The 21041-nt window shown below is 41.6% G+C and overlaps 1 protein-coding gene across 5 annotated transcripts in view; it reads left to right on the plus strand.

Moving 5' to 3' along the window:
• Window positions 1-9065: 9065 nt before the first annotated feature.
• Window positions 9066-21041, plus strand: part of FYB2 (FYN binding protein 2) — a 571085-nt gene continuing 559109 nt past the window's right edge. For all 5 annotated transcript variants that reach the window (XR_013603713.1, XR_013603717.1, XR_013603715.1 and 2 more), the window contains exon 1: window positions 9066-9197. Coding sequence is in view for 2 of the 5 variants with exons in the window: in XM_078670088.1 (XP_078526214.1) it covers window positions 9195-9197 (3 nt within the window). In the remaining 3 variants the exon portion in view is untranslated. The remainder of the gene's footprint in view (window positions 9198-21041) is intronic.

The following is a 21041-nucleotide window of genomic DNA, read 5'->3' on the forward strand; positions in this document are numbered from 1 at the left end:
TACTAGCAGAAAATGCGTTTTGACACCTCGTCATGGGTAGTAAGTACTCTATAAATGCAATTATAAAACAATACAAATATTACTGCTCTCTCAAAGACCGTCTTATGGGAAGCATTAACTGTACTCCATCTCCGGAGTGGCTCAGTTAGCATGTCTTTCAAGGGCCTTTTTGTCAGTGCTCCAACATCGGCAATATGATACAGGAACACTGGCATAGGCATTTTCTAATTTGCATATGGTCTCACCCAGATGCAAAGTAAAGGGCCATCTTGTGAATTATGTCAGAATAATTCTCAAAACTTCAGCAAATATCATATGAAAAAGCAACATTCTAGAATTATTATTGTTTGTGAATGTTAGTGATGGGGGACAGGGTGAAGAGCAATAGGGCCTAAATTTATAAAGAGATTGCGACTTTGTGTTATTTTTTTAACACAACCCATCATAAAGTCTTCTGCGTGTATTTACAAACCAATGAAAGTCACTGTTTGCATTTGTTGGTAACCCAAAGAAATCCAACACAGCGCAATGTGCTCCCTTACTTTACTTAGCATCAAAGGAGAGTTCCATGAGTGGTACATGGGCTTATCCATGAAACCACCCATGCATGTTAATGCAAATACCTATCTACAAAGGTTTTTAGACCGGGATTTGCCTCAAAATCATGCTCCTCCCTGAGGGATCCGTAACGAGGAGAAATGTTTTCATTTCTCCTCGTGTTTTCCTCTCTGCATGTTGTGTTCTGCATTGTACAGCACATATACGTTGTAGAAAATGACTTAAATCATAGTTTGTGTGCAGGAAAAGAATCCTTCTTGCACAAAAACTAGACTGTGTACAACACCAACACCTTTTCATTATGGTGCAAGGGTGTCTCCATTGCTGCACAGCAGCCACAGGAGAGCCAGCATAGGCAGAGAGCAGAACTGCGCCACTTCAAAATAGATACAGCACAGTTTTGCTCTTTCCTATTCATTAAAAGCAGCATAGCAACTTTACTTGCTGGCCTGCGTTGCATAAACTCTTTGTAAATATGCCATTGGGTACTTTAGCCTCACTGGATGATCGTTTTAAGAAATGCCATCTTTATATTGTAGTGAACCTACATTTTTACCAGTGTATGGGATATTAGAACATTGGAATGTTGGGAGCTCCATTGCAGACAATGGAGTGCTCCCTGCTTCTACGGGCCGGTAAAGGCCCGCAGAGCAACATTCCAATGTTCTACAAAGGCTTCTCGAAGTTCGAGGGGATTTATATCTCCACGAGCTTCGAGAACCCTTTGTTTACTTTGTTAGAACATTCTGCCCTCTAGTGGCAGAATGTTCTTATAGCCTTATAGCCCTTTGTAGCAGGGCTATACGGCTATTAAAGTCCCGCTGTTTTGTTAAAGTCCCTCGCCTGCGGCTCGGGCCTTTAACGATTCAGCGGGCCTTTAATAGCCGGTATAGCCCGCTACGGCGGGCTATAAGGCTATATTAGAACATTGCAATGTTGGTAGCTCCATTTAAAACAATGGAGTGCTCTGGGCTTAAATTGGCTGGTATAAGCCCAGAGCTCCAACATTCCAATGTTTCTTTGCTGACAGCTCTGGCTGTGAACAAAGGCATCAGGGAGCCTGAGGGGATTTCAATCTCCTTGCACTCCCTGAAGGCTTTGTTTTATTTGTTAGAGCATTCTGCCCTCTTGTGGCAGAATGTTTTAATAGCCTTATAGCCCTTCGTAGCAGGGCTATACCGGCTATTAAAGCCCTGCGGCCTTGTTAAAGTCCCTTGCCTTCGGCTAGGGCATTTAACGCTGCAGCGGGCCTTTAAAAGACGGTATAGCCCACTAAGGCGGGCTATAAGGCTATTTTAGAAAAGGTCGAAGAGTGCGGGCATGACGTGACCATACTGTTTTAATGACATGAAAAAACATTCCTTTAATACTGATAGTTTAAATGCTTCAGCTGAAGTGTAATTCCGGAAGTCTTCTGTGCTATGAAACCAAAGGAGGGAAGCATACATCTAAACAATAAACAAGCCTACTTGCCAGGGTGCCTGCTTCCCTGCAGAACATGCAAATGCGCGCCACTGGTTAACCCGAAAATGTAAAGGCTACTTGGAAAGGTATTGGCTGTAATTAGAAACATTTGAAGCGTTGTGATGACAAAGATTTATTCTTTTTGGGTGGTAGTGCAAGAGAGTTACCAGCTGATCTGTGAAGTGTGTGATTTTAAGGGACAGTTATATATATTAAAAAAACATGTAATTGAGTACAGTCTGGGTATTACTGAAATCTGTATTTTGGAAGCACCATTTTATCTTAAAACTTGTTCTGCATTTTGTAGCAGTCTATCTTATAAGGTGTGTAATGCAAGTTTAAAATATTGACTTACATATTCACAGTGCTTTCTTTCACAGGGTGGGACTTTGTAGCAATAAAAATATAAAAGTCACTATTCTCCACTACACCAACCAAGATTTAATTATGTGGCTCTCTGGTTACACATAAATATCTGCAGAAAATTAACCAATAGAGGTTTCAGAATGTACTACTGGGCATTTCCCACTGATAAACGAAATTCTTTTTATGTAATTCTCATTTAAGTTGCACTGTATTTTATATGTAGCTACCTGAAGGTGTAAGCAGTGCTTTAAATGGGCTGGTACTCACCGGTACTGAGTACCGGCACTTCTAAATTTCTGGTGCTTGAGTACCGGAACTTCTCTTTGTCCAAAAAGAGTACCGGTACTCATGGGGCCGTAAACCAAGGTCAGTGAAATTGGCATTCACAAAAATAAGCGCCTCACAGCTGACAATGAGTGGGTCCGTTTTTCTGAAGCACTCTGATCGAGTGCTAATCTCTCCTTATAATGCGCTAATTGCAGGGCCGGCGCTAGGCATGGGCAGTATGGGCAGCTGCCCAGGGCCTCACGCTCAGGCCCCCCCCCTTCGCTGTGAAATTAAACATTTTCACAGATTGCTCCCCTGCTCCACCAGGGCCCCCTCCCCACACAATTACAATACACATCAGAGGTGTCTGGTGTCCACCGCGTGGTGGTATTCCTGGGGGTGGTGGAGGAGACAAACAGAGTGGGGAAGTCATGGCGGCAGGGCCAGCAATTAGGGCTCATAGTGTCAGGGGCGAGGCAACACCTCTCTTAAGTACCGGCCATTCCCTGTCTGCATTTTGTTGCTAGGTGACAGAAGGCCCCATTGTTTCCAGTACCAGCTGGACACAGGTAAGGAGCAGTGGGTGAGGGGAGGAGGGAGCAGCCAGATCAACTGGTGCTGGGGCAGTGTTTTAAGAAAGGCCTTGTTACTGCTTCGAAGGCCATGGGGAGGGGGCCCCCTTTCCCTGGGCCTCGAAGCACTAGAGCAAGCTGCAAGGCCCAGGTGTGGGGCCCCCTTTCCCTGGGCCTCTAAGCACTATAGAAATCTGCAAGGTCAGGGTGTGGGGCCCCCTTCCCAGGGCCTTGTAGCCAATACTCCCTCTTTCTTTTCCTTTCCTTTATTTGTTCCCCTGTGAAATGAATCCAAAAAAGAAAAACTTTTTTGCTGGAAAGGTCATCTTTTTTGTGACATTTTTCACTTCCAAGTGCAGCCTTGGGAAAGAGAGAAATAAAAAATTCAGAGTGGGTCGAAAAGGGGCCAGATTGATTTTATTCACACCCAAAACACATTAGTGCCACTACACAGAGTTTACCAGTGAAGTGCTTCTTTTGTTTTCTTGTCTTTCTCTAAACAACATTGTTTTCCCTGGGTGGGGAAGTGCACCATTTCTGGATGTACTGCAATACCTGCTTGATGGGCGGACTGGAAAATAAAGTGCATACCGCTGCTCTGTATTCACAAATATGGTCTTTTTAAACCATATTGCTTTCGTTTTCTAAGGATATAATCAATGGGCATTGAAGCAGGTCCGTTCCGGCCCTGTAGTCATGGCCTTAACTTTTTATGCAAAAGCACTCATTCATTTCTGAATAAGTGCAAAAGCGTTAAGGTAACCATGTTGTTCCTGCTTATATTTCACATGCTTTAATTAATCTTACATTCCTTATGAGTGTTTGCTTTTTCCAGAATGTTGTCACTTGTTTTTTAGGCAGCATATTGCTCTTGTCTAGTGCGTAATTTGAAATGAGTCGCCTCTAGGTGTTTGTAGCGGGGCACAATTGGGTTGCAGTTAAAGGCAGTGCAAGTTTCTCTCAGTGGGGTAGTATGGTGTTCAGTGCGGAGAGGATGTGGCACTATGGTCAGAGCTGCCGAATTTGGAACTGGGGAACCAGGTTCAGCCTTCATGACCAGTCCACCAGACCAATCTCCCTGAGGTAGCATATTTCCATGCTAGACCTTGGAAGGACCCGCACGACCTTAGAAGCCTGGTGTCTTAGCACCAGCAGGTGAACCCTAGCAGTGGCAAGTGTGAGTTAACCTTGAAGGCCTGTCTACCACAATCCCTATTGAAGCCCACCACAAGTCTTTTGGGCAGGCCTACGAAGCAGCACACCCTAGAGCAACAGTCCTGCGATGTCACTTCTTGTGATGTTACCAAGGGCGGCTCCTTCACTAGGGCGGAGGAGCAACGCCCCACTACTTTCTCGCAAAAGCAGAAACATAAAATGCTAAAACGACCATTTTATGTTTCTGCTTCTAGCACTGCGAGAAAGCAGAAGTGTTTCGTTGGGGGGGGCGGTCTGTTTTAGGGCAGGGGAGGATTGCCTTGCCAACTGCTAAGGGCGCTGACTGTTCAAAAGTCTTGCGCACTCTGGCCTTTCTCTATGTAGGCTGCAATGCAACCTACTTGGGGAAAATGGCCTCCCCATAGGCGCCTGGCTGGTCGGCGTCCTAATCAATCACAACGCTGCCATTGCAGCATTATGATTGGCCTAGGGGAGGGGAGGGAGGCTGCCTGATTCCTGTTCTCCCCCCCCTTCCGAACTCCCGCTCGACCCTCCACCCGTGAGTCATGCCGGCTGCGACTGGAAGATACATGCAAATTAGAGGGGCCTTACATCTTCTCTTTCGCCCGGGGCCCCAGGAGTTCTAGGACCGGCCCTGGCTAATTGAGCGGCGGCCCGTGGCATTCATTCTGAGCTGGCAGGAAGTTTGGGAGGGGCCCGAGTCACACTGTGATTACAGACACAGTGTCCACTCAGGCTCAATGGAGACAATAGCACAGTAGCTATTTGAGGGCTTTGTTGTGGCGCGAGTGCTGAGGCAGCGTGTGCGTAAGAAGGTTTCTAGTAGACAACACAGCCGCGCAGGGCTTCCCTCAATCTTCTCTGCAGCATTTGATCATCTTCAGTGATTTGGTTTCATGGTTCACAAAGCTAGCTTTTTGTCCAGGTCCTGACATTGAGGCCCCATAGGGTAATGCCTGTGATAAGTGCAAGGCCGCCTGCTGGCTGTATAATGTACCTCCACTCACTGTGACGTACCAGTGTGCCGGGAATGTCTGCTGGGGTTTCCCCTCCAAGGAAACGTAGTGCCTGCCGCACAGGTCTGGCAGCATTTTAAAGATTGTTGGAGGCCATTCGGGGTTTCAAAAATATGAGTTTGTTAAGAAAAGTTTCCCTTCAATGCTGCTTTTTAGTTCTCAAACCGAATGGTTGTCTGTACGTTTCAGAAAAAGTGTAACCCAGTGCTCCAACCATGTTAGTTTCTTAAGCCCCATTAATCAGACACTGGTGAAACCCTCAGCAGTTTGGGGGTGACTCAAAGTGTAACGCACTAGGATTTGTGCGTTGGTTTTCCCGCCCAGCTGTTCGAGGATGAGATGAAAAAGTTTGGAGAATCTGCCCCGGGTAATGAACTTCATTTCTAAGGCACGTTAGCTCTAATTTGAGCTAATTTCAGGTCCGCGCTGACACCCTACCCAAATCAACTTGCCTTCAAGAGGAATTACGTTCCCTGGCTTTTGAGCTGCACAGCTCGCTTGGTGAGGTGTAGTGTTAGTGATCCTATCATACAGATATGGAAACGCTGTATATAAATCAGCTTTGGCCACATCTGCAGATCTGGCTTCAATGTACCAAGGGTTATAAACACAGACAGTCACAAATGCTATTTACATGCATTGCACACTTACATGCATTGCACACTTACATGCATTGCACACTTACATGCTGCTTATGACATTAAAGTTTGTCTTATGTGCTTTGCCAATGTTAGGAAAAAAGTAGTAACTAGAATTGGTAAACCAAATAGGTCCAACTGTAGTGACCTATTGGCTTTGTCAAAGTTTTTTTGCCACATAGTGCAGCATCGCAGATGCGGCGCAAAGTGACTAAAGTTTTTTTATAAACTTTAATAGGGCACCTTGTATGATTTTGTAGAAGTGCTGGCCACAGCATGTGCTCGCCTACAAAATTATGCAGTCGTTCTTTTTTCTTTTTAGTTACTGATCCGGGTTGGATTGGTAACTAAAAATAAAATAAAAATGCAAAAGTGTTTTTTTCTTTTAAAGCAAGCAAGAGTGGGGGAGAATGTAAGCAACATAGAGAAGGACAGTGGAACCAACAAAGCAACAGAGAGAGAGTGTGGCTTAATGGCTAGAGTGGCCAACTTTGAAGCAGAGGAACCAGGTTCAAGTCTTGGCGGGAGACTCAAGCATCCTGTGATTCTGAAAAATCACTTATTCTCCCTGTGCCTAAAACTGAATTTGTCTGTCTGTAATGCAAGTGGTGCTCATGTAAAGCGCTCTGATACCTTCGGGTTGAGTTTGCGCTATATAAAACTGCAAAAATAAATAAATAATGTAAGCGCTTCTAAAACACAGGTACTAAATGCCCTGGGTGCGTGCACAAATGTCCCTGTGTGTGTTCTTGCATGAGTGAGTGTTGTCTGCAGTGTCCAGCACTGCAGGTATATAGTTTGAAACCCGACAAGCCCTGTATTACCACACTCTGCCCATGAAGCTCATGTGAAAGAGTGCGCTTGTAGCTAGAGCAAGGCCACTCTCTCTTCAGTGCAGATCTACTTTCTCAGCAGTGTTTCAACACAATTGTATTTTGTTTTTTACAGGCTGTTTTGGGTTAATGGAGGGGCTCTGGGAAGGGTAGAGGTGGGTGAACCAACAAATTAACAAGGCAAGCCAAGTCAGAGCCGAACTAGGAAGTCTGGCTTGGCCTTAAAAGCTCATATATAAGCCGACCCCTGAAAACATTACCATTGAAATAAAAGTGTATTTGTTTCATGTGGAAGCATTTCACCTTGGTGCATAAGCTTATATTACAGCATTGAGAGGAGTTTGTGCTCCCACCATGAGGATAATGCCATTAGTGATCTCGGAAACCGGTCACTATTCAGGTGTATATCGTATATGGCCTATTTTCATTTCATGAATTAAGCAACATCATAGTGAAATAAATCTAACACAAGATGTGATTGCACCGCACACATCTGGAACTTGTGCATTTGAATATACTATCATGTGTGCTAACAAAGAAAATGGAGGCTTGGTGAGATCAAATATTTGTCAGCTATCACACAATTTGGTCAAGTGGGGAAGCTGGGATTGATCCCAGAATTTCTGCTATCACATTGTGCAATTCAGCCTCTAGATGGCTTCATCTTTCTTTCTCTCCTGTATTGCAAGTGAGGTCACTATGTTGTCTTTATTCTCTGCACATGAGATTAGAGTTTGGTTAGCAGGCACATGCACTATCACAGTTCAGTTTATTTTTGGCTTGAGAGTGCAAGAGAGCCTGAAACAGAGCTCGACCCAGGCATCCTAGCTCAAGCTTTGAGCAGCTTGCCCGACACCAGAAAGAGGTAATCAATTTTTACAGCAGTTAAGGAGCTTTGAGGCAAAGCTCTGCCACATAGGAGGGGATGGGTGATGTCTGCTAAGTGGCAATGAGATAAGAGGGTTAACCATAGTTAAACCTACCGTTCCAAAAAATGTTAAGAAAAATATCTTGTGCAAGTCACATGTGATCTACGTGTTGCACCACGAGAAGCCCACTTTAATAATAAATGTACCCTTTTGTACGTATAAGGGAAATAGAATAATCAAAATATACCAGAAATGCTTTCGTATCATTATGCACGTCTGCGCACCAATTAAATCTCAATCACATTAAATGTGTGCCCCTGGCCGGATCCCTTTTCACTGCCTATAGCCCCGCCCCCTAGTCCACACCTCAATTTGGTGAGTACCTGCACTTATTTTTTTTCCATTTAAAGCACTGGGTGTATGACCAAAAACAAACTAAAGAATAGTTCGTGTTTTTTCAGCCTCACCTTTGACCCCGCCCCTACACTCACTGACTCCGCCCCAATTGCATGCAGCATCAGTTTCCATACTTCTTTAATGCACTTCGACTGCTTGATATTACAGAAGCAGCTGCACAAAACCTGTGTAATCGCATACTGTCCGTGAACAGCAAAAACAGACTCAAATTACTCTTTCCACCTGCAGTAAAATGTCTGCAAATGTATTGTTTAATTTTACAACCTACCATAATTTTCTGACTGGCAATTCAATTGTTCCCCATACCAAGACAAGCTTGCTCTCAGCTCTTCAATGCCGTCAGTGTGTGACATTTAGTAAGCAACCTATGAATCCGTTATTGTTTCATATATGAGTCTGCCTGTCGCTGTCTGTGGCGTTCTCACACACACGCCATCACCTCCCCGACAATCTCTCACTCCCCGCCTACCCCCCTCTCTCTCTCTCCTACCTGCATTCTTTGTTTACCGTACTTCCTCTTATACACCTTGAAGCCTCGCAGTTCCGAAAAGTGAATAAAGCGGTCTTTCCCCGGGGTGCGTGCCAACGAGTAGAATTACATGCTCTTCTTTGGCTGGCACGCATTCGCGGAGCAGAAACATAATATCGTAAATCCTAATTGCAAATCTTAAACGTAAACATTATCTCAGAACAAACAGAAAACTAAAATAATTCGTGACAAAAACTAACTGTGGCTGTTAAACATGTTTTATCTAGTTCAGCAGAAGCTGCGGAAAGAGTTTGTATCTGTAAAGAGCGGCTCGCCTGCCAATCATACACAGAGGCGAAGAGGCCAATGGCTGAGGCCCCTCGGGCGCTCTGTGGGAATGCATCTTCCTCAGGAGGAAGTAATTAGTGAAAAAGTCCCGCACAAGCAAGGACGCGGTCGAGATTGCTGACTGAATGTTACCTGCTCGAGCCACCTAGGGCACGGTGCGCGCTCTCCTGGTGCTGCCGACGGAGCCTGCCACAAACAGCCATGGTATGGTGACGCGGGCATTTTTTGTATCAGAATTTGTGGGGAGAGTACATATCACGCATTATTATGTTATAGTAAATAAAGTGTATATCCCTTTGGTTGTCAGGGTTTGACACAGTTCTACAAGATGAACGGAAACATTAGAGTAACCGCAGGGTGCCAGACACCTGTGCTTACTTTTCTAGAAAAAAAAATAGGATTGACTGAGACAAAATGATGCTTTTTCAAACTGTTTTGCGCTGTCTGCAGATTGTTGTTCTTGTAATGCTCCGACCGGTCCTTGATCGTCAAATTCCTGAACGGAGTCGTTAGTTACAGCGATCCGAAGTGCTCGTTTAATCGTCAGATGTCTGTCCTCGAGCTTGCACAGCGGCCGTACTAAACCGCAGTGTTGCTTTTCCGAAATACGGTTCGTTTCAATGTAAAAACGTCCCAGAACATCCTCTTAAACCACAGAACGCCTTTCAAAGATTCTTTTCATCTTCGTCGTGGCTGAGACGGAGAGCGTTCTGCAACTGAAACTTTTTTTGTGTGTGTGACGTGAATATTATGACTTGTCAAATGTTTGACACCCGGGACATTTGATCTTCTCCCTAGGGGGCGAGGTGTATTTGTTTTGTGATCTGAAGGATTAAGATGTGCCTTTCTTTATGGTTGTTCTAACATGATGGTCTTTTTTGGTCTTCAGCCTTATACGAATTTAATCAATTTTGAATCGAGGTAGCGTTTGGCAAATAACAGGTTGTTGCCCTTTGTAGTAATTTGGCAATTAACTTGTAATTTGAGAATATCGTAGCCGCCAAGTGTGAATGGATGACCTGTATCGGTCGTCACCCATTATGCTAGTCCTGCCCCTCCTTTTTACCCAGTGACGCTATGCACGCTGGTACTCGTGGTTCGCTTCTCCTATTTTAAACAACAAGCTGCATACCAAAGAATTGAAAGCCCAAAAAACTCTTTATTTGTTGTATTTGTCAACTAAGTGCCATGCTGAGACTCTTGGGTACCCACACAGTGTTGAAATGATGGTCTAACACACGGCTTGGCGCCTCTTGGATGCATACGGTTTTGCCAATAAGATCATATATTGTTTATTATGGTCTATGATCCCAGGTCACTATGCATGGAATGGAGTTGTGCCATAATGTCAATGCATCACTGTAAGATATATTTGCATAGAGTGAATCTAAATGGAAGCTGAGTAAATAGTCTGCGCCTTTACTCAAAATCTGGCTGGTGCCTAAGGACCAACATTGGGCCCACCTTGAAAATTGACTCTGCTTTCCCTTGAAGTGACTACGACTTTCAGTGATTGCTTTTGATTGGGGGAGGTCAAAATGTGTTTGTATTCAACAATTATTGCAGTTTGTTTTTTATCGGTTCATACTATGCTAATGCCTTTCTGAACATTATAACATTCTAATATCTATAACAGGTTACAACAAGTGGCTCTCAATGATGAACTGATACTTTCACCTCCAGCTTGTTAGTGCAGCTTTATTTAAAATATTCCTTTGTGCACTATTTGTGCATGTAGGACCACAGCTTTCCTTTACTGTTACTGAAGTAACTTTAGACAAGCATTGGTAAACCCAGCAAGTCTGGCTGTTTTTATATGCCGAAATCGTTTTTTCCATGTTTTGTGTGTATGGATGAGCATAAACATGAATCTATGACTGGAAGATGCAGTACATGTGTAAAAGGGTGAGTGGATGGTTGAATACGCCCTTGGTTTATTAGATTAGTGGAATGAGTTTATGATTTGATGGAGACATGCACTAATCTGTCTGACAGCCGTTGTGCTAATGTTCTAATATTGCAAAATGTACCAATATTATACAAGTTCAAGAATAATACCAGGCCTGGCGCCATTTGTGCCAAATATATTGGCAATATATAACGAATTTAAATATAGTGCTAGTGCAGATGTTGTCATCTTAACACCAACACTCTGTCAAGAATCAGCATCATTATGGCAGCTTGTATTAAACAAGACAGGGCAACATTATGTGAAGAATGTCCACAGCAGAATAAATTGCCCTCATTCCTAGCTGTAGTGATTGTTCTCAATTGAATCATAACCTTTTTCATGAGTTCATAAGTGTATGTTTGGAAGTGTGCCATCTGCTAGTAATCCTTTCTGTGTGTTTTCCTGCCAGTGCACCTTCCAGGCCATGTGGTGGCTCTTTTGCTTCAGCCAGCAGCACTGCGATCAACACCCACTGTTTGTGGACCTCTGTTCACATTGCAGGTGACCGGTGTTTTGCGTGTGCCTGGAAGCCGAAGTGGGTCGGGCACTACTAGATAACACCAAAGTGTCCATCTTTTACTGCAGACAATGTAACATGCACTGTGACTCTCATGAAATACTCAGTGGTACAAGCATTTAAAAAACGAGGACTGGGAGAGGGGATTGGCCCTGAAAATTGTGAGAATGATAATTGTACAGACATGTCTTCGCTCAGTGAAACAATATTGGAAAAGCGACTCCTCCATTACACGCACCACAAGCATCATAAATAACAAGGTGCCTTTGTTAAGTATCCCGTAAATATTATGAAAACACATTATTACTATCGGGTGATCCTTCTTAATAAAATCATTTGATTTCTGTTGTGCAGGTAGAGTTTATTAGCACTAAAAGACCCAAATAATTATGTTGAAAAATAACCCCGACCGTTATTAGTGCATTTATAAACTTAATTAGATTGCTTGTCAAGCACTCACTTGTTTAGCACACAGAATGTGTTGCTTTAAATGGGTGACGTTGTCTTCATTTAACTAGTTGTCCATTACGCCTGCGCTGCTCCCAAAAACGATGCACCTCATGCAGTGTAATGTCAGCACTCCATTTGAGGTGAAATAGTAGACCACACATTGAATAGCATATACTTTTAGAAACATGATGACAAACACTTCAGAGGTAGCTAAAGCTGTCTGTAGCCAGACCTAAACATGGATAGTAGACAAGAAATGTTTGTTTAATCTCTCATATTAAATGCTTGCTTTTTCATTGAAATATTCTAAAATAATTTTAAGCCACTGAGTTTGTAGCTACAGATACAGCAGACCTTCTTGATTTCCAGGAACATGGAGACCGGTATGATAACCGTAGTGGCCATGGCGTGGGCAAGTGACCACCTGGTGGCCAAAATCCTTAAGGTCCTGAGGGTCGAGTATATAAGGACTTGGTTCATTTAAGTGTTTTAGAAATTAGCAGCTGAAGTAGAGTTGTATGTCTACCCCGTGAATGAGACATTGATCATTGCTCACTTCTAAGTGGGAGCACACTATTGTTTAAATAGTAGACCCACCTTTAGGAGAGTCGGTCTCAATTTTGGTCTTGATAAATGGCCACTGATCCTGGTTGGACTTTGATAGGCATGAAACATGTTGACCATTTTAATGTATATTAGGAACATTATCTTACCAGACATTCCCTCATGTTTTTAACTCTTAGCAGAAACTCCTAGATTAAATTAATTATGGAGGGGACCTTTAGTGAATTTTAATCAATCACGTATGAGACCAGTCTGCCCTTTTTCTCTAGGAGATAGGCATAAACTTCCTTTCTCAGTACATAGATGATGGAGAACACTGGGTCCTCCTCATTTTGTTTATTGAAGCAGAACTGAAAAGATCTTTGGTAAAGAGCCACTCAAGTGGCCAGTTGGGCAATACAGCACTGGCCCAATGAGGAGCACAGCCCAATGATGAAGCATTCCAGCCTTGGGTGGGTGAGGGCTTGTGCTACCAGAAGAAGACACTTTATATGACCTCTGCAATTGTGGGTATATAAAGGAGCCGAACCTTTATTACAGAACTGTCCACTTGATTATTTAATTTTCTCACTCAATCTTCTGTACCACAGCCACAATAACTAACAGTCACATAAACAAGTAATTGTCTGTCCGCTAAAAGATCGATAGAGCACTCTTACAAGAACATCTGCTGTGACCCCCGAACCGCGTTGGTCACCCAGTCGCTATAGTCCATCCCCGGTGCCTGAGGCTTTCCACCGCAACTTTACTCTTCACTCACACAAAGTTCCCTATAACAAGTGGCTTACCTATAGTGCTTCACGACACCCACAATTTGACCGGACAATTACATATGCAAACTATCCCGGGATCTTGGACTTCTCCTAAAGTCCGCTCACTAAAACTTTCTAATCTGCACATGTCCTGAACAGTAAACCGATTAATCCACAATCACTTAACATGCATTCTTACGTCGCAAGACAACACACAAATAAAACATCACCGCAATGTAACACACCACACAGTGTCATACTCTACCACTGCTTCCGGTGCACTGTCAGCATCTGCCAAACTCCATCAATCGCCGGTTCTCCGCCGTCCTCTATGCCAAGTCCAGAGCTAGAATTTTCTCTGCTTCTACTCTAAATCCCTCAATTTCCCCTCACTTTAGAGGCAAACCATCCTCTGCTACTATTTGATTGAGCCAAATTTGGGCCTTGCCTTACTACCCAAGTTCAGCTATGATGGTCTTTTATTTACCTGCTGAAAGTTGTAGAGGGGAAGAAACATGTCAAAATTATACTTATAATGTAGTCATGCTGTAAAGACCACATACTCCAAATTCTAGTTTATGGATTTTATTATAAGGCCAAAACTAGCAGAATATAGACACTTCTTAGTATTAACGAATATAGGTACAGAAAAATTAATACAGAGCGAAATCTACGCATATAATTGATTTGGCATAGAAGACACAGAATAATAAACTCCAAGATTAGTACACAGTCCAAGATGGAGGCGGATTCATTAGGAAGGAAAACATAAAATATCTTTCCTTACACTAATCTCATAAATGATGGTTCTGGCTGGTTCCCCTATCTTAGTTCTCAAAGATGTCCGCACGTGTAGACTTCCTTAGAAGTACTCACGTCAAATGTGTCAAATAGCTTAAACTATGGAGCTCGCTCTTAAGATGCTTCTTCTCCTCCGAAAATCTACAAGTCTGATTTTCTGTCCCTGCGCATAATACAAAAGGAATAAACTCAGCCCCTGCTAGATGTATCACATGACAAATTATTTCGCTTCTCCAGTACTGGGGTGTTTTTCCATGACTTCTTTAATTAAACCTTCTTTGCTTCTGGTGACCTTGGAGTGTAGATAGGCCAGGCACAGAGCATAACTTATCCTCTCCTCTCACTTCTCAGACTGTTCAAAGACATTCCAGTTATCTCATTAAACTAGATAATGATGGTGAATTCTTTATATGTTCAATGGGGTGAGAACATACTGTTCTGGCACACATAAAGATACATTTAATTATTTCTTCAGTTACTGAGGGTATCAAAACCTGCAGCTCTGGGTCTAGACTGCAAGCAACTTTAACACACATGATTACATTAATATGAATATAATATCTTCCTGCACGGTGCATACAGAAATGATGGTGTCTTTAATACATATAAATCCTACTTAGAGATCTACATTATAATTCTATGTTACGATGTTGAATAAAATGCATTCTATAAACGTGGAGCACTGCATATGCTAAAATATAAACAAATGTGGTTAACATATGAGTATAATGCACACCTACAATTTAGAATGCTGTATTTGCTCTATCACTTCTCATACCACATTCTTCTGTGTAACCTCTCCTTTCAAACGCACAATATGTATCCTGTTCCTCACTCTTCACTGTTTCCACTTGTATGAACTCATCTATGTCCTATTAACTTAACCCTCCACAAGAAACTGGGGGCAGTGCTTCAGTTTCATCATCAACGCTCAACATTAAAACAATAACCAAAAAATTAACAATAACAACTTGTAAGCACTGGTTTTACCACTAACCTTGGATTACGTGCTACCCACCATAAAACACCTCAGTGCTGTGTTAGAGGTAGTAAATGCAATGTAATTGCAAAGCAAAACAGTACAAGACCTACAGCTGAGTGGCTTATGAATGTCACCAGAACTCCTGCATGGCACCATATGATCATATTACATATTTGTCATTTTTAGAATCCGTGAATATTTTGAAGCAGTTAGGTTGGAAAAGGTCTGTTATTCAAACAATTATGATGATGACATGTATTTTATTGTTTGTACATAGTTTTTAAAACCATATAAGGCCATGCCGTCATTTGCTCATATGAATTAACATAAATCCTATATACTAACAGTTTTGCTGAACAAGTATTATTAAAATATTAATTAAAAATATTTAACATAGGCGGTACTCCCACATTCAACACATATTTTATAAAAACCAAATTTTAATATAAAAAACTTTGAACAATCATTGCTATCTTTCCATTAACTAGAATAATGCTAACAGTATGCTATATGCCGCACTCTAAAAATTACCTGCCAAGAAACTAATGTTTTAACAAATTGTTGTTTCACCTTCCATAAGAACAGCACTTAAATTGTAGGGTGTGTTGATTTTACACAGTCTCTCTGGTAAATCGTGCGCAGCCTGTCATGTTTTTCATTTGTGTTAAGCACCACTTATGTCATGGAATGGCAGCATACATAATCTATAATCATATAGGATGGACTCATACTAGACAACAACTCTGTTAATAAGATGTGACACTATTGATGTGTAGATGAATTCTTTGACTTGGTCTAAATGGGAGGAATTCTCCTAAAAGGATGCTCTGCCTGCATCTACAGCGCATGACGTAATCGGAGTGCAGGTGGTCAGTTTATATTGAGAGGGAAAAACATAATTAATATCCAAACTGTGCAATACAACATACATGTACTGAAGGATCCCTCCATTCAGTACCTCTCTACCACTCATCTGTTCTTTCTTTAGGAGAGACTGCAAGGGATCTGCAGATTTCTGATATTCCTAGTGTTGTCAGCGTAGGAATGACCTAAGTGTAGCACACAAACATGACTTGAGGGAGCATTCAAGATGAACTGCTTCAGAAGGTCTTAAGATTTTCAGCCCGAGAACTTGATGCATTTTTTTTACCCCCACTTGTCCAGGGTTATGCCCCACTCTACCAATCCATACAGCATCTTCATGTCCGTACATGAATTAACCTGTAATATATTTCTTTAAAATTCCACAACTGGATACCACTATATTGCTTATTGAAACTCTGTTGTGCCTGCTAAAAAACTATACCCCTTAGCAGCATCCAAAGGCCCCCAGTATAGCCCATTATTAATCAAGGACCCAAGATAGTTGCAGGTGTCTACAACATCCAGTTGGTCTCTCCACAAATAGCAATAACTCTGCCTGATCCAAATTCACAGTCTAGTTTTTATTCACGTATGAATAGATATTTTATAATGGCAAGGACATGTATGTGAACAAAAAAAAAAGTAAACTTTGTGCATGCATAAGGTGTAACTTGTGCGTGCCATAAGTTGTATTATAATGCAATCAGTTTGCGAACAAACTTGTGTATTCATATTTTAGCTGTGGCTAAAATGACATACTTTTCTTCAAAGCAACCCCATTTTGGATATTTAAGTGTGTTTAGGTTTGACCTTAGTGTTGCACAGCACCATTAACAACAACATTTAAATTACAGGTTTTCTCTGATATATCGTCTGACAAGCAGTAGGGCTGGTCCATGAAGTAATTGCTAGGGGAAACTATGGCATTTTCAGAAAGGGCAAGAGCAAAACTTTCTACCAGCATTGCATGCAAACTATTTTCTCTGCAGAGATTGTGGCACAGAGAAAGACAAGTGAAAAAAAAAACTTCCAACAGACTCGTGAGTAGCTGGTGCAAAGCTGACGATGGAGCCTAACCATGGGCCAACTCCTATGTATTTAATTATACAATTATGTGATGATGGCAGAGAAAGGGGCTGTCGTGTCTTGTTTTTTATATATATATATATATATATATATATATATATATTGTGATGCGATGATTCCACAAGAAAACGAAATCAAGCGAGCCCACAGCAGTTGCAGCAAAGGTGGTTTATTCGGTGCAGAAAGAACGACGCGTTTCGACCACGTCCGTGGTCTTGGTCACATGACCCACGTCTCCAAAAGTGCAAGTATATATAGTTGAAAATACACACAGTCATAGTCATGGACATAGAAAACATTTTCATACCAATGTCTTTTCTTTAAATTGCCAAAATGAAATTGTGTTTTAAAAGGTTAATTAAATGTATAGTACATTAGTTAACAACCAAAACAGCATATTTAGGCATTTGTAGAAAAATTGTAGTTATGTTATATCACATATTTTTACAAAGTCACATGAAAAGCAAGGTGTGATTAAGAAAACTAGCAGATACAAATCATTATTTATGCATGCATATGTTGTGATTGCATAGTATGAATACAGACATGTAGGTCAACTGTGCATTTATCCATTAGAGGTTCAGGTATGATAGATGCTTCTCCTTTGCTTCAAAACATTCTGTATCCCTCATATCTCCATTTATAGGATGAGTACCTTCACGTTGATGAGGTTAGTCCTCCTAATATCGGTAAAGTACCAGGGTGCGCTAATTCTTCCATGTGATATGGAGTCAGGACGGGTGTCTCAGACTCTCGTGCTCTTATCATTTATTCGCGTTAGTGCCATAGCGCAGCCACAAGTGGGGTGCTCTCCTGTGGGATTGAAAGAGTAGAACATTAGTAATCCAAACACACATTGTCAATCCTACATTTGCTTGTATTCAAAGCTCTCTTCGAGTTGTAAATTATAGACCGTATCTGCAGTTAAAACTAGATTAGTGCAAGGAGGGGTGTGGGGTGAGTGAGTTAAAAGGATAAAAAGAGGAATAGTATATTATAGCGATATGGTTGCATTGATTTAAGGTGGTTTCAGCGGGACACTATAAATGACTGTACAATTCTTCATCCTGGTTCATTCCATGGGGAAACATGGTGCCTGCTTGTAATATAAACCTGGATTCGCGTCTCCGAAGTGCGGAAATGCGATTCCCTCCTCTTATGTTGGCAGACACACTGTCTAGGGCAAAGAAACTCACCTTGGTCCAATCAGATTCGTGTTCCTTGGCAAAGTGTCTTGCTGTGCTATAGCTGTTATCCTTATTGGTGATTGCTCGCCAATGTTCCAGTATACGCTTTTTTATGGCAAAGGTGGTTGAGCCGATATGCCAAAGGCCGCAGGGACAAACTATTGCATAAACCACATATTCTGTGTTGCAATTGATAATGAGCGGTATTTTCCATTAGATTTTTCTTCTTTCTAGGGTGACCTCGGTAACATTGGAGCTATGCTTACAAGCTTTACACTTTCCGCATTTGCGGAATCCTTTCGTCTGTTGTAACAAACTGATTTTTTTGTTTTGGTAGTGGCTTTGTACTAACAGATCTCTTAAGGACTCGTTTCTCTCATAAGTTATCGAAGGTTTCACTCCTATTTTGTTTCTTAGAATGGGGTCTTGTCTCAGAATGTCCCATCTTGTCTTCAGAATTTTGCGTAACTGGTTAGTGACCACAGAATTTGGTTATAAACCTGATCTGCTGTGGCTTTTCTGTGGGTGTCTCTTTTTTTATCAAGCAAGCTGTCTCTCAGTACCTCGTCTCTTTCCTTAGCTTCCACCCTGATTTATGCCTGTTGTAAAGCCTTCTTGGGGTACCCTCTGCTGAATCTTAATTTCATTTAGTTTTTGGTATGCTGGTAAGATTCCTCAGAGCTACAATTACGTTTTGCTCTGAGGAACTAGCTGTATGGGATACCCCATCTGAAACTGGGAGGGTGGGCTCTGTTGGAATGTAGTATAGAATTTCCCGCCGTGATTTTACGGAAAAGGTTGGTACTGATTCTTCCCTGCTCAATGGTTAGTCTGAGATCAAGGAAGTCGATTTGTGTCTGGCTGTAGTGTTTGGTGAAACGTAGATTGACATTATTGGTGTTAATACAATCAATGAAAAGATTGAGTTCGCTCTCCGAGCCCTTCCAAACAAAACAAATGTCATCTATATAACGCAGCCATTTCTTAACATTAAGTGCCCAATTCTCCGTTTGGTCGTTCCAGAGCCCCTGCTTCTCCCACCAGCCAACCATGAGATTGGCGTAGCTGGGGGCAAAGCAGGTGCCCAAGGAAGTCCCTTGGGGTTGTTTGTAATACGCATTATCAAACAAAAATACATTTTCTTTCAAACAGACAGAAATCATATCAAGTAACATAGCAGTGTGTTGTGGGTACTCCACTTTACAGTCTCTAAGGAAATATTTACAGGCTTTCAAGCCGTCCTCGTGTCTAATGCTTGTGTAGAGTACCTCTACGTCTAAACAAACAAGCCAATCATCCCTCCCCACCACTGTGTTCTTGATTTTATGTAGGAAATCTGTTGTAGGAAATCTGTTGTATCTCGTAGATACGATTTCAGCTCTTGGACATATGGAGATAAAAAATGGTCAACATATGTACTTGTTTTTTCCATCAAACTGTTCTTAGAGGAAAATATCTGCCGACCAGGCGGATTTGTATCCCTCTTATCAACTTTGGGTAGGAGATACAGGGTGGAAGTGGTGGGTATGGTGTTAGTGAGTAACTTATTTTCGTCCCAGTTAAGTAGGCCCTGGTCATGCCAGTTTTTTAATTTCTCATGATATGTTTCTTTGAGGTTGGTAATGTATTTTCTATCCACCTTGATGTAACAGGTGGGGTCATTGAGTTGGCGATAGGCTTCTTCAATGTACGTCTCCTTGGTCATTAGGACTATGTTTCCGCCCTTGTCAGAGAGTTTTATTATGGTATTGGAATCCTTTTGGAGGTCGCTAATGGCATCCCATTGGGCCTTGGTTAAGTTATTCTTGGAGTTGGAATTCCCTACCAGAGAGAGTAGGTCATTTGTGACAAGTTCGCTGAATATGTCATATAATTATGCAATTATGTGATAATGGCAGAGAAAGGGGCTGTCGTGTCTTGGTGGTCACAGACACGTGGGAGACAAGTAAGGATCTTAAGTACCTTTTTAATATATTTATATATATATATATATATATATATATATATATATATATATATATATATATACTGGAGGAAGGGAAAGTAAATACTAATGCATCCCCATGTGAGAAAAGGACAATTGTAAATTTATCGCAAATACAACTAAGTGACAAAGAAAACAATATACTTAGTTTGGGTCTGACGTACTGCCCCGCTAATGACTTCAGATATGTGAAAACAAGACTCGATTTATTTAAAGGCACGAGAAAACTGAAACTACAGAAATATCATTTTCTAAACAGAAAAAGTAACTATTCACTGGAAATTGACAATGTTGAAATCTCCCAAAATAACACTCAAACAGGGGAAATGTTACAACAAGAGCTACAAGAATTATGGGATGACAGATCGTCTGGGACAGAGTCTAACACGCAGGAACCTGTCATGGATACATCTGGGGACACCTCAAATATAGGATGCATTAGAACTGCTGGTCCACTAACAAAATTTCGACCCAAATCAACTTTTAATCCCATAATGTTAAAGGATTCCATGATCGGGTTACTGCTCAATTAAAGGATTTGAATATAAAAACTCGTAGAGGCAAAAAAAGATATAATAAAGAACTGACAGAATATTTGCGTTAATGTCCAAACTCAAAAAGAACAACAAAGTTATCATTAGGCCATCAGATAAAGGAGGCAATATCGTGTTAATGTCTAAAGAAATGTATACAAAGGAGGCATACAACCAACTCAACGATAGAGACTGCTACATGAGATGCAATGCGAGTGATTTAAAACAAATGTATACCTTATTCAATAAAAAACTTTCAAATTGGAAATCTGAAGGCCTAATAACAAGCCATGAATTCAAGTTTCTGAAAAATGGCTATCCAGTGGTACCAACCATCTATTTTTTTACCCAAACTCCATAAAGATCCAAACAATCCA

Source organism: Lissotriton helveticus, chromosome 1_2, assembly GCF_964261635.1.
Source record: "Lissotriton helveticus chromosome 1_2, aLisHel1.1, whole genome shotgun sequence".
Lineage (NCBI taxonomy): Eukaryota > Metazoa > Chordata > Amphibia > Caudata > Salamandridae > Lissotriton > Lissotriton helveticus.